The sequence below is a fragment of the Camellia sinensis genome, unplaced genomic scaffold, assembly GCF_055761805.1.
Source record: "Camellia sinensis isolate YWXY unplaced genomic scaffold, ASM5576180v1 Unanchor1, whole genome shotgun sequence".
Classification (NCBI taxonomy): Eukaryota; Viridiplantae; Streptophyta; class Magnoliopsida; order Ericales; family Theaceae; genus Camellia; species Camellia sinensis.
The window spans coordinates 11,487,408-11,509,680 of NW_028128987.1; the positions used below are offsets into that span (position 1 = coordinate 11,487,408).

The 22,273-nt window shown below is 36.2% G+C and overlaps 1 protein-coding gene and 1 long non-coding RNA gene across 9 annotated transcripts in view; one reads left to right on the plus strand and one right to left on the minus strand.

The window, feature by feature from the left end:
* The window catches only part of LOC114274144 (GCN5-related N-acetyltransferase 6, chloroplastic), a 60,995-nt gene extending 41,398 nt beyond the window's left edge, over window positions 1-19,597 (plus strand). For 5 of the 8 annotated variants that reach the window (XM_082911147.1, XM_082911146.1, XM_082911144.1 and 2 more), the window contains one exon: window positions 15,573-15,877. In XM_082911147.1, coding sequence (XP_082767273.1) covers window positions 15,573-15,576 — 4 coding nt within the window. In that variant the 3' untranslated portion in view covers window positions 15,577-15,877. Of the gene's footprint in view, window positions 1-15,572; window positions 15,878-19,292 lie in introns of those variants that run through there. The other 3 variants (XM_082911133.1, XM_082911131.1, XM_028216287.2) reach the window with 2 other exon arrangements.
* Window positions 1,919-4,371, minus strand: LOC145814364 (uncharacterized). Its single transcript, XR_014357663.1, has 2 exons — window positions 2,597-4,371; window positions 1,919-2,531 (listed from the first exon to the last, which is right to left on the minus strand). It is a non-coding gene; the product is annotated as an uncharacterized LOC145814364 (long non-coding RNA).
* Window positions 19,598-22,273: the final 2,676 nt, after the last annotated feature.

A 22,273-nucleotide genomic window follows, 5' to 3' on the forward strand; every position in this document is an offset into this window, starting at 1 on the left:
CGATCCAACCGTGCTTAAATCTCCAATTCTCGCATCGGCAGACCTCCTCTGCAAGCTTCTCCTTCATTTTGTCGATCCCAACCTTCCGACCCGCATGAAAGCCTTGCTCATAACCTTTGGATCTCACATTTTCTACGGCAAACATGCTAGCCGTGTCTCGATCGGCAATGGCATGACTCAATAGCAGTTGGGTCACCCTTTCGTCCACGATTGGATTAGATCGACCCGCCACGTGCAGCTCGGCGGCTTTAGCCATCCTAAGCTCATTAAGTTCGCGCTCGGCTTTCTCCACCCGAACCTCCGAACTGCGGACCCTTTCGTCCATCTTCTCTATCTCCCGTCGTGCGGCGTGCAGGTGCATGCCAACTTCGTGAGCGGTGTACAGCCCCTTCACCGCCCCGTGGATTCCAGCTCGAAAGACGTCGAAATCTTGTCAGCCAACCATCGACTGCTGCACCTCCAGTGGAAAAATCTGTCGAGCAAATTCGACCGCCACCACTGGGTCCCTGATAATGGAGTCCGCCTCCGTCATCGGTCTGTTCCCTACGAAAACTGCGAAACTCAACGGTCGCGGTTGCGGAGAGCTTCCCCGTTGCTATTTCTCCTTTTGGGGTGATCTGTTTCGACGACTTGGAGTCTGACGTTTTTCCCGTTCGTTGGACGCCCCACTTCCCGCACGAGTGGCTTCTCTGCCGCGATTCATCGCAGTATCAAGCTCAGCCAAAGTTTGACCTTCGCCTCTGCTGTTAAAGAAAACTCTATTTGCCATTCGCGATAAGTTGCCTTGAAAACACAGTAAGCGAAGTTACTGGCGCAAACAGCCACCCCCCATTTATTTCTAATCCTTGCAGCGCCCCCGAGGCAATTTCATTAACGCTACTCTCCAAACGAACTATCTAAATGGAAATTTTTGATCAATGCCTTTGAAGTTCATACACTGGCTGGGGCACGGGCAGATTTATTAATCTAGCCGGCCGCGTACCCTGACCTCATGCCGATCGATATGTGCCGCAGCCAGTTCGTTCATTCAATTTTTGGCTTTTAAAACGGCCTAACTATCTAAACGGCAATTTTTGATCAATGCCTTCAAAGTTCATGCACTGGCTGGGACAAGGGCAGATTTATTAATCTAGCCGGCCGCGTACCCTAGCCTCATGCCGATCGATATGTGCCGCAGCCAGTTCATTCAATTTTTGCCTTTTAAAACGGCCTAACTATCTAAACGGCAATTTTTGATCACTGCCTTCGAAGTTCATGCACTGGCTGGGGTAAGAGCAGATTTATTAATTTAGCTGGCCGCATACCTTGGCTTCATGCCGATTGATATGTGCCGCATCCAGTGCATTCATTCAATTTTTGGCTTTTAAAACGGCCTATCTAAACAGCAATTTTTTATCAATGCCTTCGAAGTTCATGCACTGGCTGGGGCAAAGACAGATTTATTAATCTAGCCGGCCGCGTACCCTGGCCTCATGCCGATCGATATGTGCCGCAACCAGTTCATTCAATTTTTGCCTTTTAAAACGGCCTAACTATCTAAACGGCAATTTTTGATCAATGCCTTTGAAGTTGATGCACTGGTTGGGGTAAGGGCAGATTTATTAATCTAACCGGCTGCGTACCCTGGCCTCATGACGATCGATATGTGCCGCAGCCAGATCATTCACCACTTTTTGGCTTTTAAAACGGCCTAACTATCTAAACGTCAATTTTTGATCAATGCCTTTGAAGTTCATGCACTGGCTGGGGCAAGGACAGATTTATTAATCTAGCCGGCCGCGTACCCTGACCTCATGCCGATCGATATGTGCCGTAGCCAGTTCATTCACCAATTTTTGGCTTTTAAAACGTCCTAATCATTTAGTCGGCAATTATACAACATTTGACCCAAAGCAATTCCATTCATCACTAACAGCAAGGTACAAAATGAATTTTCATTAAGTAAATTGGGCACAAATTGTAACCATTTTACATACGAAAATTACTAAGCAAAAAACTGTAAAAAGCTGAAAAATACACGCAAATCCTAAAACAAAAAACAAGCGCCTTTGAAATCAGCCATCGGAATCAGACTCCAGCGGCTCAATATCCACTTGCTCATATGGAATTGGCGCAGCCAAAGACACATTAGCGGCAGCAAGGGCTTTGAGCCAGCCGTGTTTAAAGCCCTGATTCTCAAACTTCGGGACTTCGTCTATGTATTCATCATAAGCAGATTTTTTCCCGGCATCAAATGCGCTGGAAGCCTTCAGGTCAACTGTTTCCTTCGCCGCCTTCATCTCTTCCAACTCATCCTTCAATTTAGAATTCGCCTCCTAGGCCAATTTAAGCACGGCGTCACTCGCATGCGCCCTCTCCTCGGCAACCGATCTCAAGTCTTCAGCATTACGGGCTCTCTCCAACTCGGCCTCGGCACGAGCGCCCTCGATCTGCGCCCTACTCCTTTGGTCCTCAACCTTCGCTTGTAAACAGCCAATTTGCTCCACGGCATCATGATAGCGACGACCCATGTCTGCTATCCTTCCGACGGTCTGCAAAACAGGAAGTTAAAACCAAAATAATGTGTAAGGAGAAAAGACAGAGTCAAGATATGTACCAAAATAGCCGATTGCGCGGCCAACGCGATTGCAACCAGGTCCAGCTCCGCCCGAAAAGTCTCCTCATCAGCAGGCAGTGAAACAGACGTCGCCAAACTAAGTGCAACCGCTGGATCTTTGATTACCGAAGCATCGGAGAAGATCGGCGTATTTTTCATCTTCGGCTGAATAACAAAAGGTACAAACACATCCGATTCCTCCAAACGAGGCCGTTTGTCGACGCGATCTTTTTCTGAGCCGACCTCGACATCAGTAGGGCACTTTCCACCCTTTGCTCAGCTTCTACACTAGCCTGCACCGAGGGTTCCGTTTCGGTGCTTCCTCCTTTTGCCGTCACTTCCTCAATAACGGGCAGGGAGGACTGAGACTGAGACTGAGACTGAGATTCGATAACCCGAATCTCCTCCGCCCTTCGCCGCGCAGCTAGCCTTTCCGCGTTCGCTTTCTTGGCAAGCATAGTGAGGCTCAGCCCAGCCATATCATCAGGGTACGCGCCGGGAAGATCCTTCAGACCCTGAAAAATATCGTCAAGTGAACGGTCCTCTCGACCCGAAGTGTACGGATTATCAGTCGAATTGAGGCCGACTTCCTCAAATGCTAATTTCAAAGCGTCGTCAACCTCTGTTTTGGCTTCGTCTGATTCGGCGGCCTCAGCTACTTCCGATCGCTTCGAATCTGATTCCTTGCAGCCGACTTGCCTCAAATTTTTGAAGTCAGTCAAGATACGGGCGACAAGAAACTCCTCACCGATCGGAATTGCGATATTTTCCGCTGCCGAAAAGGTCGTATAAGTCGGCTCATAGCGGAGCAGAACGTGGGCCGCCCTCCCCTACTTCTGAAGAGTCCGTCGGCCGAAATACTTGAGCGTAGTCTTGATTTCTGAAAGGACGACGTCGTCAGTTGAGGTCAAGATTTTCTTCAAATCGTTCCCTGCAAAAGCAAAACCATAAGGCCCAAAAAATGAAGCTTTATAAATTTAACAAATGAATAGAAGATGATACTCGGCCACCTGGTTCGCCCCTCCGTCTAGGAATACGATCAAGGCGATCCTCGCCTTCGCCGAATTCCCAGTTTCCTTGGACGATGACCATAACATCATCGACTCGCTTCCTAGAGCTGGAAAGCATAGTCACTAGTTGATGGTCGGTGTCTTTGGCTCTAAGGAAATAACGCTCGTGCCGACCAGAAGACTTGGCCAAGGCGTAGCAATGCCGAATAGCGGAGATGCCAAGGTTAAGCCCAAGGCGATGGTTTAGTGCGACTGTTATCCCAGATAGGCAACCCAAGAGGGGGGGTGAATTGGGTTACTAAAAATTTCACAATATTAAAAATAACACAATATTCAGAATTTTAATAAATAAAGAAAAACAGAATAATAATTATCAATATAAAAGTAGAAGAGATAGAGAGAGAAAATCAAACACTGCGATTTATAGTGGTTCGGCACGCCCGGCCTACGTCCACTCCCCAAGGAACCTCCTTGAGAATTTCTTTACTATCAATTGAATAAATACACCACCAAGCTTGTGGATTTGGCACAGGACTTACTCTTATCTATTGAGCCTCACTCAACAATAAATGCCTTACCCTTACAAAATCTCTCACAAAAATAAGGAATAAGAATAAGTGGTAATTGAACCCACTTTTACAATAATTCTCTCACAAAGAGTAGATATGAAAGTGTAAGAACAAAAATTAGACTTAGATCTGAAAGTGAAAGAGCAGAATACTCAGAATTTTGGAGCTCACAGAAATATTTTCTCTTCAAGTTCTTGATTTTTTCTCCACATCCAACACCTCTATTTATACACAAAAATACACCCGTTGGACACTCCTTGCTGACGTCATGGCTTACATAAGCACGCTCCTGACGTCATGGCTTACATAAGCACGCTCCTGATGTCATCGCTTACATAAGCAGGCTCTTGATGTCATTGCTTACATAAGCACACTCCTTAAATTTAAATAGTCAGCAAATGATAAGAATTAAAAAGATAAAAATAAGATTGATTTTTTCTTCTTGTTTTTTTTCAAACATGGAGCCACCGTTTTTGTAGACAATTTAATACAAAGTTCACAACTTTCAAACAAACAAATAATTTTCTCCATCTAGTTTATAATATATATATATATATATACATATATACATAACTCCATCTTTTTCTTCTTGTTTGATTATAATATAATATAATCAATGTAGTGTAAAAAATTTAATAGCGCACGTGATGTATTCTGCATATAATGTTATATAAGTTCTAATCAAAATTTTGCAAACAGAAAAATCTCTATAAATAATATTTATGATGGATCTGAAAATATATGTCATCTTTAAAATATTGTATATGTTGTAAAGATTTTAAACTAAATGTATTTTACCACTCCATATTAATTTTGTCAAAATAAGACAACCCATAAATATCAAATTTGTCAAAATAATACAACCAATCAATCATTTTTGTCAAAATAATATAATTAATCAATTTGTCAAAAGATGAATAGTAATTAACCCTATTTTTCAAAAAGTGAATAGTAAAGTTTTTGAAAATATTTAAAATAATCATTTTTGTCAAAATAATATAATTAATCGATTTGTCAAAAGATGAATAGTAATTAACCCTATTTTTCAAAAAGTGAATAGTAAAATTTTTGAAAATATTTAAAATAATATTTAACATATATATTTTAAAAAGATAATATTATTTTATTTAAATAATATTTAACAAATATATATATTTTAAAAAGATAATAATTTGTGTCAAATAATATGTATATTAACTAATATATTTTAGACATCATCAAAATTAAATAATATGATTAACAATCTCCCCCTTTTTGATGATGGCAATATTTGTATGGATTTGACACAAAATAAATTTGACAAAATATTTGACAACCCTGCGACATATAATTTTCAAAATCATATTTTTTCTCCCCCTTTGACATCATCAAAATAAAGATGAAGATAAGAAACAAACACAGTGGATACAATAATCTGGGTGGCCAAAAATAAAATAAGGGGCCGGCTGTCTTGTCGGAATCATTGTGGGGATTTTGGAGCATCTCGAGCGCAGGAAGTATGGACAAACAAAAGATTTGAGCAGAGATAGCAGATATGCATCGAGGAATGGAGCAATGGAGTGTATAAAAAGTGACACAGATTAGAGGCAAAGATACAAAATCATCAAGTGTTTTGAGAGAAAAATTTGTTTTAGCTTCTTTTGTAATCATGTCATTCCTTACCTTGGCTATCAATGAGTCGGACCTGCATGAGGTGCCTGTAATGCAGGCAAATGAGAGAGTACCAGTGACGCAGGCACATGCTATGCCTGTAAATGAGGGTTCTAGTGGTATTGGCAATCGAAATGATTTCGATGCTATTAATCACACTATGGCTCTTAGTACACAGGCCATGACTGCAGTTTCCAATATGGCGCGACGATTACAAGCAAGAGTACAAGAAAATCAGCAATGGAGAGATGAGGTGTGCTTGTTAAAACAGCAAGTAGTGAATATGTGTAAGGAGAAGAAAGAGCTAAAAAGAAAAAATGCACAGTTGGAGAATGCAGTGCAGTATTATGCAACGATGATAATGCCAAGACTCACAGAAATCGAAAATAGAGAGAGGCATGTAACAGAGGCTCATGAAAAATTGTTGAGAGAAGTGAAAAAGAAAAAATCTGTGAAACCTTCTGAAAATTTACCTGTAATCGAGTAATATTTTTCTTTTTCTGAAATAAAATTGTGAGCATTTCTTCCTTTATTTATTTATTATTATTATTTTTTTTTAAAAAAAAATTTTGACTTTGCACAAAAAAATTGTTTGTTGGTGCAGATAAGGAGTATGGCAGATAAGAAAAAAAAATGTATATATATACTCCCCCTAAAATTATGCACAGAATATACACATGCCCCTTTTTTTTATATATATATATATTTTTTTATAATGATTGTTAATCTCAAAATATGAGTCTCCCCCTGAGTTAATGCACTAGAAATTTCATAAAATTGAAGAAATAAATTACCAATCTATGACACTAAAGGCCCTTAAGATCTGGCCATAAACAACTACACCAAGTGCACTAGCCAAAAAGGAGAAAATAAAAATAAAAACAAATACTTCAATCAAGGTAGAAGCAACCAATATTAAATCTAAGAAAATTTGGAGCACATATAACAAGTAAAAAAAATACAACACAGTGCAACAAAAATTTTAACATGTTGATCGGTGATAACCTTGATGAACGGAAGAAATTGAGACGATTGGGTAGATCGGTGACGAATTTTTGTAGATCGGCAATGGATCTTGATGGATCAGTCACGGATCTTGATGGATCGGTGATGGAACTTGATGAATCGGTGAAGATGGTGATGCAGATTTCGGGTGGAGAAGTGATGGAGTTTGGAAGATTAGTGAGGGATTTGGATGGATGGTGATAGTGATGAAAGTGATCGATGATTTTGTGGATGGTGGAGTTGGTTGTAGGCTATGGTGAGGGTGGAGATGGAGTCGGCTAAGGGTAGAGGAAGAAGGGGAGAGCGAGACAGCAAGAGAAGGAGAAAAGGAGAGAGTAAGGGAGAGAGTGGGTGAGAGATAGAGACGGAACGGAAGAGAGAGAGAGAGAGAAAAATTATATATATAAATATATGTATATTATTATTATGGTTATTATTTTTTATAATAATAATTATTATTACAATATTTATTTTATTTAATTATTAAAAAATTATTTTTAATATAAACATTATATTGGAGTATTCATCATACCAAGTTCTGTTCTAATATAACAAAATTGTTCTTCATTTAGAGGCTTGGTAAATATGTCAGCTAATTGACAATTTGTAGGCACAAATTCGAGTTCAATGTCACCTTTGAGTACATGATCTCTCAGAAAATGATGCCTTATTTCAATGTGTTTAGTGCGTGAGTGCTGAATAGGATTTTTTGAAAGGTTAATGGCACTTGTGTTGTCACATTTTATAGGAATATGATCATAGTGAAGTCCAAAATCTTGAAGTTGTTGTTTCATCCAAAGCAATTGTGCACAACACCCAGCGGCGGCAATGTATTCTGCTTCAGCAGTTGACAAAGCCACTGAGTTTTGTTTTTTGCAAAACCAAGAGGTGAGTGAGTGTCCAAGAAAATGACAAGTGCCACTAGTGCTTTTTCGGTCAAGTCTACATCCCGCAAAGTCGGCATCTGAGTAACCAAAAAGTTCAAAGGTGGTTCCCTTAGGATACCATAATCCCAAATTTTGAGTGCCGACAAGATATCTGAAAATGCGTTTGACTGCGATGATGTGTGACTCTTTCGGTGCGGATTGAAAACGTGCACACATACAAACAGTAAACATTATGTCGGGCCTACTTGCAGTAAGATAAAGTAAAGAACCAATCATACCTCGATATTTCTTCTCATCTACGGGTTTACCTTGCTCATCTTTGTCGATTTTTATCGATGTGCTCATTGGAGTTGCTGCAGGCTTTGATGATTCCATTTCAAACCTTTTGAGTAGATCTTTGATATATTTCGTTTGATTTAAATGGATTCCATCATTAGCTTGTTTAATTTGTAGACCAAGGAAGTAATTTAATTCCCCCATCATACTCATTTCAAACTCACCCTGCATGTCTTTAGCAAACTCTTTGCACAAATTTTCATTAGTAGCACCAAAAATGATATCATCAACATAAATTTGAACGATTAGCATATCTTCCTTTTTGATTTTTATAAAAAGTGTTGTATCAATTTTTCCTCTACAAAAACCTTTGTCAAGTAGAAAATTACTCAATCTTTCATACCATGCTCTAGGAGCTTGTTTCAAGCCATATAAGGCTTTTGAAAGTTTGAAAACATGATCCGGGTATTTATGATTTTCAAAACCGGGAGGTTGTTCAACATAGACTTCCTCCGAAATGTACCCATTTAAAAAAGCACTTTTAACATCCATTTGATATAATTTAAAATCTTTAAAACACGCAAAAGCAAGTAACATTCTAATAGCTTCAAGTCTAGCAACTGGTGCAAAAGTTTCATCAAAATCAATTCCCTCTTCTTGATTATAGCCTTGAGCTACTAATCTAGCTTTATTTCTAGTAACAACTCCAGATTCGTCCATTTTATTTCGAAAAACCCATTTTGTACCAATAACGGGATAATCCTTAGGTCGAGGGGTCAAAAACCAAACTTCATTTCTTTCAAATTGATTTAATTCTTCTTGCATTGCTAAAATCCAGTTTTCATCATTTTCAGCTTCTAAAAATGATTTTGGTTCAATTTGTGAAACAAATGCCAAGTTACCACAAATATTTCTAACAGAGGAACGGGTTTTTATACCTTCTGCCGCATCACCTATGATGAGGTCTTTGGGGTGGCCATGAGCATACTTCCATTCTTTTGGTAGATTTGAGTCATTTTCTGGAAGAGCATATATTTCTTGAAGTTTCTCCATTGTCATTTCTTCGTCATGTTCGCGTAATGGATTTTCTTCATTTTCCTTTTTATAAATGCTCTCCATGCTTGGTTGATTTTCTACAATATCATTACTTAAAAGATTCTTGGAAATAATATCGTTAGATTCATCAAAAACAACATGCACAGATTCTTCAACAAGTAGAGTTCTTTTATTAAATACTCTATAAGCTTTACTAGACATAGAATAACCAAGAAATATAGCTTCATCTGATTTAGCATCAAATTTTCCTAAATTATCTTTATTGTTATTTAATACAAAGCATTTACAACCAAAAGCACGCAAGTGACTAATATTAGGTTTTCTACCTTTCCAAAGTTCGTAAGGAGTTTTCTTAAGAATAGGTCTAATCATGGCACGGTTTATAACATAGCATGCAGTGTTTACAGCTTCCGCCCAAAAATATTTAGGCAAATTATTTTCACAAAGCATAGTACGAGCCATTTCTTCAAGAGTTCTATTTTTTCTTTCAACCACACCGTTTTGTTGAGGAGTCCTAGGGGCTGAGAAATTATGATCTATTCCTAAGTCATCACAAAACTTAATAAAATCATCATTTTCAAATTCTCTACCATGGTCACTTCTAATACTACAAATATTAAGATTTTTCTCATTTTGAATTCTTTTACAAAGTTTTGAGAAATTATAAAAAGCTTCATTTTTGTGTGCTAAAAATAATACCCATGTATATCTAGTGTAATCATCAACACAAACAAGGGCATAAGATTTTCCTCCTAAACTTAATGTTCTAGATGGTCCGAATAGATCAATATGCAAGAGTTGAAGCGGTCTAGTAGTTGAAACGATATTTTTGGATTTAAAAGAAATTCTAGTTTGTTTTCCAAATTGACATGCATCACAAAGTTTATCTTTTTCAAAAACAATTTTTGGTAAACCTATGACTAACTCATTTTTTGAAAGCTTGGAAATTAAATCAAAATGAGCATGTCCTAATCTTCTATGCCAAAGCCAACCATTATCATTTATAGCAGATAAACATTTAATGTTGAAATGAGAAGATAAATCATGTAAATCAAACACATATACATTCTCATGTCTATAACCTACAAATAAAGTTTTGTTTTCTAAGGTATTTTCAATAGTGCAATGAGTTTTCTCAAAAATAACTCTATAACCTTTATCACATAATTGACTAATACTAAGCAAGTTATATTTTAAACCTTCAACAAATAAAACATTTTCAATAATAGGAGAGGGATTTTTACCAATACTTCCTACACCAATGATTTTACCCTTGCTATTGTCGCCAAAAGTCACATATCCGCCATCCTTTGGTTGGAGTGTGGCGAACATAGCTTTATTTCCAATCATGTGTCTCGAACATGCACTGTCGAGATACCATCTATCGTTACTGGATTTTGTCTTGAAACATACCTACAAAAATTTGATTTCTCTATTGGTACCCATTTTTTCTTGGGTCCATAAAAGTTAGAATTTGATACCCTTGAGATATCCTTAGGAACCCACATCTTTTTTATTTTAGCAAAAGGATTTCTTTTAATAGGACATGAAGGTGAAATATGACCTTTTGTTCCACAAAAATGACATGTGAGATGAGAGTGATTAGAGGATGCATATACAAAACCATTTTTGGCAGTTTTTACTTTTGAAAAAGGTTTATATCCAATTCCGGCTCTACCAAAAGTACGGTTTTGGTTTTTAAGAATTTTATTTAAAGTCTCTCTATCTTGAGTGAACTTTGAAAGAGTAGTTTTCAAGTCTTCAATATTTTCTTTCAAAATAATTTGCTCATTTTTTAAAGACTCGTTTTCTTTTTGCAATACAACTAAATGTTTTTCAGAAATTGAAGACTCTTTTTGAGTTAAAATCTCATTTTCCTTTTTCATTTTCATGGCTTCATTTTCTAAAACATTTATCTTGGAAGTCAATGATTCATTTTCTTTTGATAAACTTGAAATTATTTTCTTTTGACAATTATTTTTCAAACTAAGTTTCTTAAATTCTGCATGTAATTCATCAAAAGCTAATTGTAATTCATCAAATGTAAAGGATTCGTCATTTACCTCATTTTCATTTCCAAGTGCCATTAAACATAGGTTAGCAACCTCGTTTTTGCAAACTTCGGTTTCTGTGTCGCTTTCATCACTATCTTCTCCCCATGCTGCAATCATAGCTTTCTTTTTGTCCTTCTTGAATTTTTTTCTTAAGTTCTGGACATTCTGATTTGTAGTGTCCAGGTTTGTTGCATTCATAGCAGGTTACTTCAGATTTTTTGTGATTTTCTCCTCTTTGAAAATCCCTGTTGTTGAAGTCTTTTCTGAAAAAATTTCGTACACCTTGTTCTTTCTCACAAACCTTTGGAACTTTCTAGTAATGAATGCCATTTCCTCATCCTCATCTGAATCATCTTCCTTATCCTCTTGATGTTTCGAGGTGGATTTGAAAGCTATTCCTTTCTTCTTGTTGTTGTCCTCCTCTTCCTTTCCTTCTTGCATTATGAGCTCATGAGTTAAGAGAGATCCCATTAACTCATCTAGACTTAGCTTTGATAAATCCTTGGCTTCTGTAATGGCAATGACTTTTGTCTCCCAACTTTTTGGTAATGACCTAAGCACTTTTCTTACAATTTCAGCATTAGTATATATTTTGCCAAGAGAAGTTAAACCATTAATAATATCAGTAAAACGAGTAAACATTTGAGGAATAGTTTCATCAGGCTTCATTTTAAAAAGTTCATAATTATGGACTAGCAAACTGACTCTAGATTCTTTAACTTGTTCGGTTCCCTCATGAGTCACTATAAGCTTGTCCCAAATTTCTTTAGCGGTTTTACATGTGGAAATTCTATTGAACTCGTTGGCATCTAAAGCACAGTACAACATGTTTGTAGCTTTGACATTAATTTGGGCCATTCTAGTATCTGATTCATCCCACTCATCTTCAGGTTTTGGTACCCTAAGTCCATCTATAGTTTTGGTAGGAATTTTTGGACCATTACAAATAATTTTCCAACATTCATAATCATTAGATTGAATATGTATGGTCATCCTAGTTTTCCAATAGCTAAAATTTGTGCCGCTAAATAGAGGTGGCCTATTAGATGCTTGTCCCTCGGGTAAGGAATAACTAGGGGTTGTCATAATCTACTCTGAGACGGTTAAGTCACAAAAACTAGAGTCTAGGCTCTGATACCAATTGTTATCCCAGATAGGCAACCCAAGAGGGGGGGTGAATTGGGTTACTAAAAATTTCACAATATTAAAAATAACACAATATTCAGAATTTTAATAAATAAAGAAAAACAGAATAATAATTATCAATATAAAAGTAGAAGAGATAGAGAGAGAAAATCAAACACTGCGATTTATAGTGGTTCGGCACGCCAGGCCTACGTCCACTCCCCAAGGAACCTCCTTGAGAATTTCTTTACTATCAATTGAATAAATACACCACCAAGCTTGTGGATTTGGCACAGGACTTACTCTTATCTATTGAGCCTCACTCAACAATAAATGCCTTACCCTTACAAAATCTCTCACAAAAATAAGGAATAAGAATAAGTGGTAATTGAACCCACTTTTACAATAATTCTCTCACAAAGAGTAGATATGAAAGTGTAAGAACAAAAATTAGACTTAGATCTGAAAGTGAAAGAGCAGAATACTCAGAATTTTGGAGCTCACAGAAATATTTTCTCTTCAAGTTCTTGATTTTTTCTCCACATCCAACACCTCTATTTATACACAAAAATATACCCGTTGGACACTCCTTGCTGACGTCATGGCTTACATAAGCACGCTCCTGACGTCATGGCTTACATAAGCACGCTCCTGATGTCATCGCTTACATAAGCAGGCTCTTGATGTCATTGCTTACATAAGCACACTCCTTAAATTTAAATAGTCAGCAAATGATAAGAATTAAAAAGATAAAAATAAGATTGATTTTTTCTTCTTGTTTTTTTTCAAACATGGAGCCACCGTTTTTGTAGACAATTTAATACAAAGTTCACAACTTTCAAACAAACAAATAATTTTCTCCATCTAGTTTATAATATATATATATATATATATATATATATATACATATATAAATAACTCCATCTTTTTCTTCTTGTTTGATTATAATATAATATAATCAATGTAGTGTAAAAAATTTAATAGCGCACGTGATGTATTCTGCATATAATGTTATATAAGTTCCAATCAAAATTTTGCAAACAGAAAAATCTCTATAAATAATATTTATGATGGATCTGAAAATATATGTCATCTTTAAAATATTGTATATGTTGTAAAGATTTTAAACTAAATGTATTTTACCACTCCATATTAATTTTGTCAAAATAAGACAACCCATAAATATCAAATTTGTCAAAATAATACAACCAATCAATCATTTTTGTCAAAATAATATAATTAATCAATTTGTCAAAAGATGAATAGTAATTAACCCTATTTTTCAAAAAGTGAATAGTAAAGTTTTTGAAAATATTTAAAATAATCATTTTTGTCAAAATAATATAATTAATCGATTTGTCAAAAGATGAATAGTAATTAACCCTATTTTTCAAAAAGTGAATAGTAAAGTTTTTGAAAATATTTAAAATAATATTTAACATATATATTTTAAAAAGATAATATTATTTTATTTAAATAATATTTAACAAATATATATATTTTAAAAAGATAATAATTTGTGTCAAATAATATGTATATTAACTAATATATTTTAGACATCATCAAAATTAAATAATATGATTAACAGCGACAATCCCCATCATAATCCTAAAGAAATTGACGTTAGGCTACGAAGGGATTAACTCCCAATGGCAAAGCACGGCCCTAAGGAGTGGGTGAAGGGGGAAATGGACCCCGCCGTCTGCAATTGATAGAAGAGGGAAGACGATGGTGTTTTCATCAACCCTCTCCATATCAAGGGTTTCGTCTTCCACAAAAGACAGACAGACGTCATCAGGGACGGAAAAATGACGTCGGAAGCCAGAAATTTGATCCGGTGAGAGATTTTTTAAATGTTTCGCCATTCTCCCCAGCCAATATGATTATACTAAGCCAAAAAACAAAGCAAGGAAGGAGAGAACTTACAAGTGGCGAAGGAGGTAGAGAAGAGTAGGAGGTCGCAGAGGTAGTTCGGAAGGCAATCCAGCGACGGGCGTCTAAAAGCATGTATCTATTTGAAAAGACATCGAAATTTTAAATCACAATAAATGAGAGTGTACGAAAAGGCGGGAAGTTGAAATGATAACCGAGAAGCGTATGGACAGAATTCGCGTTGGAATACGATCAGCCACCAAATTTCGGCTCTGACTCTTCGAGTTCAAAGCCAAACACTCCAGCTAACTGCCGCTAGTGGAGTGCTTGGAGGGAAATTGTGGGGGCCGAATATTGGAAGTCGTAGAGATTCCAGAGAGACGAACATTGAAGAATTAAGATTCAAAACATTCGGCCATTGCCACGGAAGCTCGGACCCAACCTTATTCGGCTAGATAGTTGATTAAGCAAAGGGGCGAGTGAAGATCGGTTTATTACAAAATATGCCGAATAGGAGGTTGGATTTGGAACTAATCCCGAGGCCCAAAGAAGAAAAGATATAAATAGAAGAGACATCAGCCAGAAAGAGATATGTGATAATTGTGGTGTTTAACTTAGAATACAAGTAATCTAGAACGAGAGTCTGACTTGTCCGTCGAAGTGCTAATTCCGGCACCCCCGACCGGAGTGTTTACTTCTTTTCAGGTGCCTATCAGTGGATCGCGAGCGTTCCGCAGGATCAGAAGAGTATTTCCTAAAACCACTTCCCCACAAGTACTATAGAGATGAGTGAGATATATATATATATATATATATATATATATGTGGGTGGGTTTTGTGCAATAAAGTATTTATTTGAGAAATTGATGATGGATTATGCTTTCAACTATGAAATAGGAAATAAATGTACTTGAATCAAAGAAAGGAAATATTGGTGTGGAAAAATCCCAAATTTTATATGAACCCTAAGGGATTATTCATGAAATTGATGAGATTGATGATCGATGGTTTAAATTTAAGAATCCTTGTGATTGTGGATGTTGTGTGAAAATGTAAATGTTATGATATGTGTATGAGATTTTTTTTGGGTAAGTAAAATGTGTTTGAGATGCCCACTTGCCCGGTTCATGTGAGGACGACGAATGTGGGGTTGTGTTTGAGGTGCCCACTTGCTTGGTCTGCATGAGAGCGGCGAATGTAGGAATGTTGTGAGGCGTCCACTGGCCGATTCGTGTGAGGACGACGAAAGTGGAAAGGTTTGAGGTGTTTGCATGCCATCCGTATGATGACGAAAAAAAGTGTGGAGGTTGATTGTGAGTTGTATTTTGTTCAATTAAACTTATAATACAAATGAACATTGGGCATACATATAAAGGTCATTCATGTTTAAATCAATTGTCTATATACTCGGTTAAAGTTATTCTCTACTGGGCAAAATTACTCATTCCTATTTTTTTTCACTAACATTTCAGGTAATAAAGAGCCCTAAACCCGTTTATGAAGGAAAAGAAGATAAGGATATTTCTTTTCCTTTTTGTTGAAAAAGCCTAACCTTTTGTGAAAACTTAATGTTGTAATGAAATGATGAAACTCTTTTTCTACTTTTATTTTGAGCTTTGTAATTTTGTATTAATGTCCCAATGTAACTAGTAAGCTAGAAGGGCAATGTAATTGTTTTATAATTTTCTCTAACTCACTGAACAGGGAGATGTATTGTTGGAATTGTTTTGTATGTAAAATCTACAGTTCAATGAGAAAGAGAAATATTTGAATGAAATTGTACTGTGAGTATATGTGTAGAAAGTATATTTTAACTGTTCTATGTACATGATAATTGGTGGGGTGTTACACTTACCCCCACATATGGAGAGGTTTATGTAGTTTGAACCCATCATGACCAGGTTAATAGTAATATCACACAGTTGCGCACGCACACACACAAAGGCCAAAACAAATTTGAAAGTGAAATGCAGCACACCCAAATGGTTTAAACTGGCTCACAAGTCTAACTATAGTCTGAAGGAGCCTCAATGTGATGGAGACTCATGAGGCTTTATTGACTGGGAGAGGTAATTAGAGAGGTGGATGATTTTGGAGCATGTTAAAGTTGTTGCTACCTGATTGTTTCGTGCCCCCCTTGTTATTATTGTTGTTGTGTAGTTGACATTTGATAACTTGGACCATATTTTGTTAGAAAAAATCCGGAATGATCTCAAGGTGGTCATGAAAGAAATTCATAATCCCCAGCTTCACTCAAAACTGGTATTTCTTCAATGTTTCTACTATTTTTTTTCTCTTCTGATTGGGGTTAATTCTTGCAGGCTATCATCTATCATTTTCTTGAATCACATTTTGCCCATTTCATCTTCTCCACCAAAAAGAAAAAAGTGATGGATCTGTTTTTGTGCTCCGAGGTGAAAGTTATATCATTCTTTGAACAATATCCAATGGACCATATTGGTTTTGTTTTTTCTATAATAACGTCATCTTACAATATTTCTATGTCATAATGAAAAATACAGTGTATTTTACACGAACAGTATATTTTACTCAGGTAGACAAGGGGTCTTGGAGTAGTCTAAGTGCACGGAAAATTTTTCGAGAATGAGAAACAAATATGTGATAAATGATTTATCTATGTCCCATTGTATGAAAACCTTTCGTGTTCATATCACAATTGGGAGTTTAGTTTTAAGCATAATATCCAAAGAACGTGTTTCATTAGCAATATTAATAGTAAGGGGATTAACAATCTATGATATTAATGTATGATTGGTTATTCAGTTTGATTTGTGAGATACAAAAATTTCCTCTTGTCCACTTTTGTTTTGCAATATATATAGAAATATATAATCCCAATTATATGTATATTTTGCATTATTAGTTGTAGGATAAAAAATCTAATAACTTTGTTAGATAGAATGGGGAATTGGGGATGTTGTTGCGCCGGTTGCGTAGCAGCATCTGTTGTGCTGTGAAATGGGTCTATTTCAGAGCTTATTTTGATAATTCAAATAGTTCACATTTTAGCACACATCAAGTAGAACATGCCTGTAAAAAATCAAGATGATACTCGGCCACCTGGTTTCCTTGAGGTCAAGATTTTCTTCAAATCGTTCCCTGCAAAAGCAAAATCATAAGGCCCCAAAAATGAAGCTTTATAAATTTAACAAATGAATAGAAGATGATACTCGGCCACCTAGTTCGCCCCTCCGTCTAGGAATACGATCAAGGTGATCCTCGCCTTCGCCGAATTCCTAGTTTCCTTGGACGACAACCATAACATCATCGACTCGCTTTCCAGAACTGGAAAGCATAGTCACTAGTTGATGGTCGGTGTCTTTGGCTCTAAGGAAATAACGCTCGTGCCGACCAGAAGACTTGGCCAAGGCGTAGTAATGCCGAATAGCGGAGATGCCAAGGTTAAGCCCAAGGCGATGGTTTAGTGCAACAATCCCCATCATAATCCTAAAGAAATTGACGTTGGGCTGCGAAGGGATTAACTCCCAATGGCAAAGCACGGCCCTAAGGAGTGGGTAAAAGGGGAAACGGACCCCGCCCTCTGCAATTGATAGAAGAGGGAAGACGGTGGTGTTTTCATCAACCCTCTCCATATCAAGGGTTCCGTCTGCTACAAAAGACAAACGAACGTCATCAGGGACGAAAAAATGGCGTCGGAAACCAGAAATTTGATCCGGTGAGAGGAGATCTTTTAAATGTTTCGCCATTCTCCCCTGCCAATATGATTATACTAAGCCAAAAAACAAAGCAAGGAAGGAGAGAACTTACAAATGGCGAAGGAGGTAGAGAAGAGTAGGAGGTCGCAGAGGTAGTTCACAAGGCAATCCAGCGACGGGCGTCTAAAAGCATGTATCTATTTGAAAAGACATCGAAATTTTAAATCACAATAAATGAGAGTGTACGAAGAGGCGGGAAGTTGAAATGATAACCGAGAAGCGTGTGGACAGAATTCGCGTTGGAATACGATCAGCCGCCAAATTTGGCTCTGACTCTTCGAGTTCAAAGCCAAACACTCCAGCCAACTACCGCTAGTGGAGTGCTTGGGGAGCAATTGTGGGGGCCGAATATTGGAAGTCGTAGAGATTCCAGAGAGTCGAACATTGAAGAATCAAGATTCGAAACATTCAGCCATTGCCACGGAAGCTCGGACCCAACCTTATTCGGCTAGATAGTCGATTAAGCAAGGGGACGAGTGAAGATCGGTTTATTACAAATTATGCCGAATAGGAGGTTGGATTTGGAACTAATCCCGAGACCCAAAGAAGAAAAGATATAAATAGAAGAGACATCAGCTAGAAAGAGGTATGTGATAATTGTAGTGTTTAACTTAGAATACAAGTAATCTAGAACGAGAGTCTAACTTGTCCGTCAGAGTGCTAATTCCGGCACCCCCGACCGGAGTGTTTACTTCCTTTCAGGTGCCTATCGGTGGATCGCGAGCGTCCCCCAGGATCAGAAGAGTATTTCCTAAAACCACTTCCCCACAAGTACTATAGAGATGAGTGAGATATATATATATATATATGGGTGGGTTTTGTGCAATAAAGTATTTATTTGAGAAATTGATGATGGATTATGCTTTCAACTATGAAATAGGAAATAAATGTGCTTGAATCAAAGAAAGGAAATATTAGTGTGGAAAAATCCCAAATTTTATATGAACCCTAAGGGATTATTCATGAAATTGATGACGTTGATGATCGATGGTTTAAATTTAAGAATCCTTGTGATTGTGGATGTTGTGTGAAAATGTAAATGTTATGATATGTGTATGAGATTTTTTTTGGGTAAGTAAAATGTGTTTGAGATGCCCACTTGCCCGGTTCATGTGAGGACGACGAATGTGGGGTTGTGTTTGAGGTGCCCACTTGCTTGGTCTGCATGAGAGCGGCGAATGTAGGAATGTTGTGAGGCGTCCACTGGCCGATTCGTATGAGGACGACGAAAGTGGAAAGGTTTGAGGCGTTTGCATGCCATCCGTATGATGACGAAAAAAAGTGTGGAGGTTGATTGTGAGTTGTATTTTGTCCAATTAAACTTATAATACAAATGAACATTGGGCATACATATAAAGGTCATTCATGTTTAAATCAATTGTCTATATTCTCGGTTAAAGTTATTCTCTACTGGGCAAAATTACTCATTCCTATTTTTTTTCACTAACATTTCAGGTAATGAAGAGCCCTAAACCCGTTTATGAAGGAAAAGAAGATAAGGATATTTCTTTTCCTTTTTGTTGAAAAAGCCTAACCTTTTGTGAAAACTTAATGTTGTAATGAAATGATGAAACTCTTTTTCTACTTTTATTTTGAGCTTTGTAATTTTGTATTAATGTCCCAATGTAACTAGTAAGCTAGAAAGGCAATGTAATTGTTTTATAATTTTCTCTAACTCACTGAACAGGGAGATGTATTGTTGGAATTGTTTTGTATGTAAAATCTACAGTTCAATGAGAAAGAGAAATATTTGAATGAAATTGTATTGTGAGTATATGTGTAGAAAGTATATTTTAACTGTTCTATGTACATGATAATTGGTGGGGTGTTACACTTACCCCCACATATGGAGAGGTTTATGTAGTTTGAACCCATGATGACCAGGTTAATAGTAATATCACACAGTTGCGCACGCACACACACAAAGGCCAAAACAAATTTGAAAGTGAAATGCATCACACCCAAATGGTTTAAACTGGCTCACAAGTCTAACTATGGTCTGAAGGAGCCTCAATGTGATGGAGACTCATGAGGCTTTATTGACTGGGAGAGGTAATTAGAGAGGTGGATGATTTTGGAGCATGTTAAAGTTGTTGCTACCTGATTGTTTCGTGCCCCCCTTGTTGTTGTTGTTGTTGTTGCTGTTGTTGCTGCGTAGTTGACATTTGATAACTTGGACCATATTTTGTTAGAAAAAATCCGGAATGATGAAAGAAATTCATAATCCCCAGCTTCACTCAAAACTGGTATTTCTTCAATGTTTCTACTTTTTTTTTCCCTTCTTATTGGGGTTAATTCTTGCAGGCTATCATCTATCATTTTCTTGAATCACATTTTGCCCATTTCATCTTCTCCACCAAAAAGAAAAAAGTGATGGATCTGTTTTTGTGCTCCGAGGTGCAAGTTATATCATTCTTTGAACAATATCCAATGGACCATATTGGTTTTGTTTTTTCTATAATAACGTCATCTTACAATATTTCTATGTCATAATGAAAAATACAGTGTATTTTACACGAACAGTATATTTTACTCAGGTAGACAAGGGGTCTTGGAGTAGTCTAAGTGCACGGAAAATTTTTAGAGAATGAGAAACAAATATGTGATAAATGATTTATCTATGTCCCATTGTATGAAAACCTTTCGTGTTCATATCACAATTGAGAGTTTAGTTTTAAGCATAATATCCAAAGAACGTGTTTCATTAGCAATATTAATAGTAAGGGGATTAACAATCTATGATATTAATGTATGATTGGTTATTCAGTTTGATTTGTGAGATACAAAAATTTCCTCTTGTCCACTTTTGTTTTGCAATATATATAGAAATATATAATCCCAATTATATGTATATTTTGCATTATTAGTTGTAGGATAAAAAATCTAATAACTTTGTTAGATAGAATGGGGAATTGGGGATGTTGCGCCGGCTGCGTAGCAACATCTGTTGTGCTGTGAAATGGGTCTATTTCGGGGCCTATTTTGATAATTCAAATAGTTCACATTTTAGCACACATCAAGTAGAACATGTCTGTAAAAAATCAAGTTAATCGAATATCATTTTCTCATTCATCGACTCACATTTGTATCTACAAAAATAAATAATAATTGTAATTTAAAGTACTAAAATGAATACAAATATGAGTGGATGAATGGGCAAACATTATCCGATTAACTTGATTTTTTTCAGACATGTTATACTTAATGTATTCTAAAATGTGAACGGTTTGGATTACTCCCTCCGTCCCAAAATAATGGTCCCTTTTGGGGAATCCAACTTTTTTTGGTAGTACAATTATTGTATTTGGAAAAAGTTAATTTTCCAAAATTACCCTTTTGATAGTACATTTTTTGGGAATATCAATGTCATAATTGTACTTTTTACATTGTTTATTAATTTAAAAGAAGGGCAAAATAGGAAATTCACATTATTTTTGTACTTGATTTTTGAAGAGGGACTAATATTTTGGGACAATGAAAAATGGAATAAGGGACTAATTTTTTGGGACGGAGGGAGTATCAAAATGGATCCCGAAATAGGCCCATTTTGCCGCACAACAGATGTTGCGCAAACTGCGCAGTAGCATCCCCAAATTTGATAAAATGGTCATCGAAATCTAATTCGAATAATAAATTGGAATATGAGTCTCATAGATTAATAATTTTAATTCTATGCTATAGTCTGTCCAATCAAACTAGCCTAGAGGTTACTAATATGAGAGAGTTAGAAATACTAAGCACTTAAATTTGGAAATTGACTGAAAATATTCTTAATTTCATTTCAGAGAGACATCAATGTAATTTCCATTTTCATCACAACTAAAATCTTTATCCTATAATTTTGTATTTACAATTTAGTTCTTTAATATTTAAACATTGGAATACAAAAAAAAAAAAAAGTTTAAAACTTTAATTTTCAATTTTAACAAACGACTCTTAAGAAAAACTCCGAAGAAAAATCTCCAGGACTAATTAGTAGGTCACATGATAAGGGTAATTTTATTTGTACAAAAGAAAATCTTAGCATACACTATCTATATCATTCAGATGTAAAATTTTAGACAAATGTAAAATGTTCGGACATAAATTTTAGAACAAAAAATAATTGTTTGGACTTAAACAGTTAAACGGAATGTATATTGAATAATTTATTTTTTTTTAGAAATTTATAACCGAACATTTAATTTTTCTTCTAAAATTTATATCCGAATGACTAAAAATTTTTTGTATTGAGATATTTTGTGACATGTGAATTGAATTTCCAACATGATAATCACGTGCCAAATTTCCATCTAATTTAACAACAATTTATTGAAGGATCGAATCATAAGGGCAATTTTGAGGTTAAGATAATTGAAAATTGAGAGATTGAAAAAAATATTAAAATAAAAGTAAAAAATAAGATTTATTCATTACTTGCTTCTTTTATTTTGAAA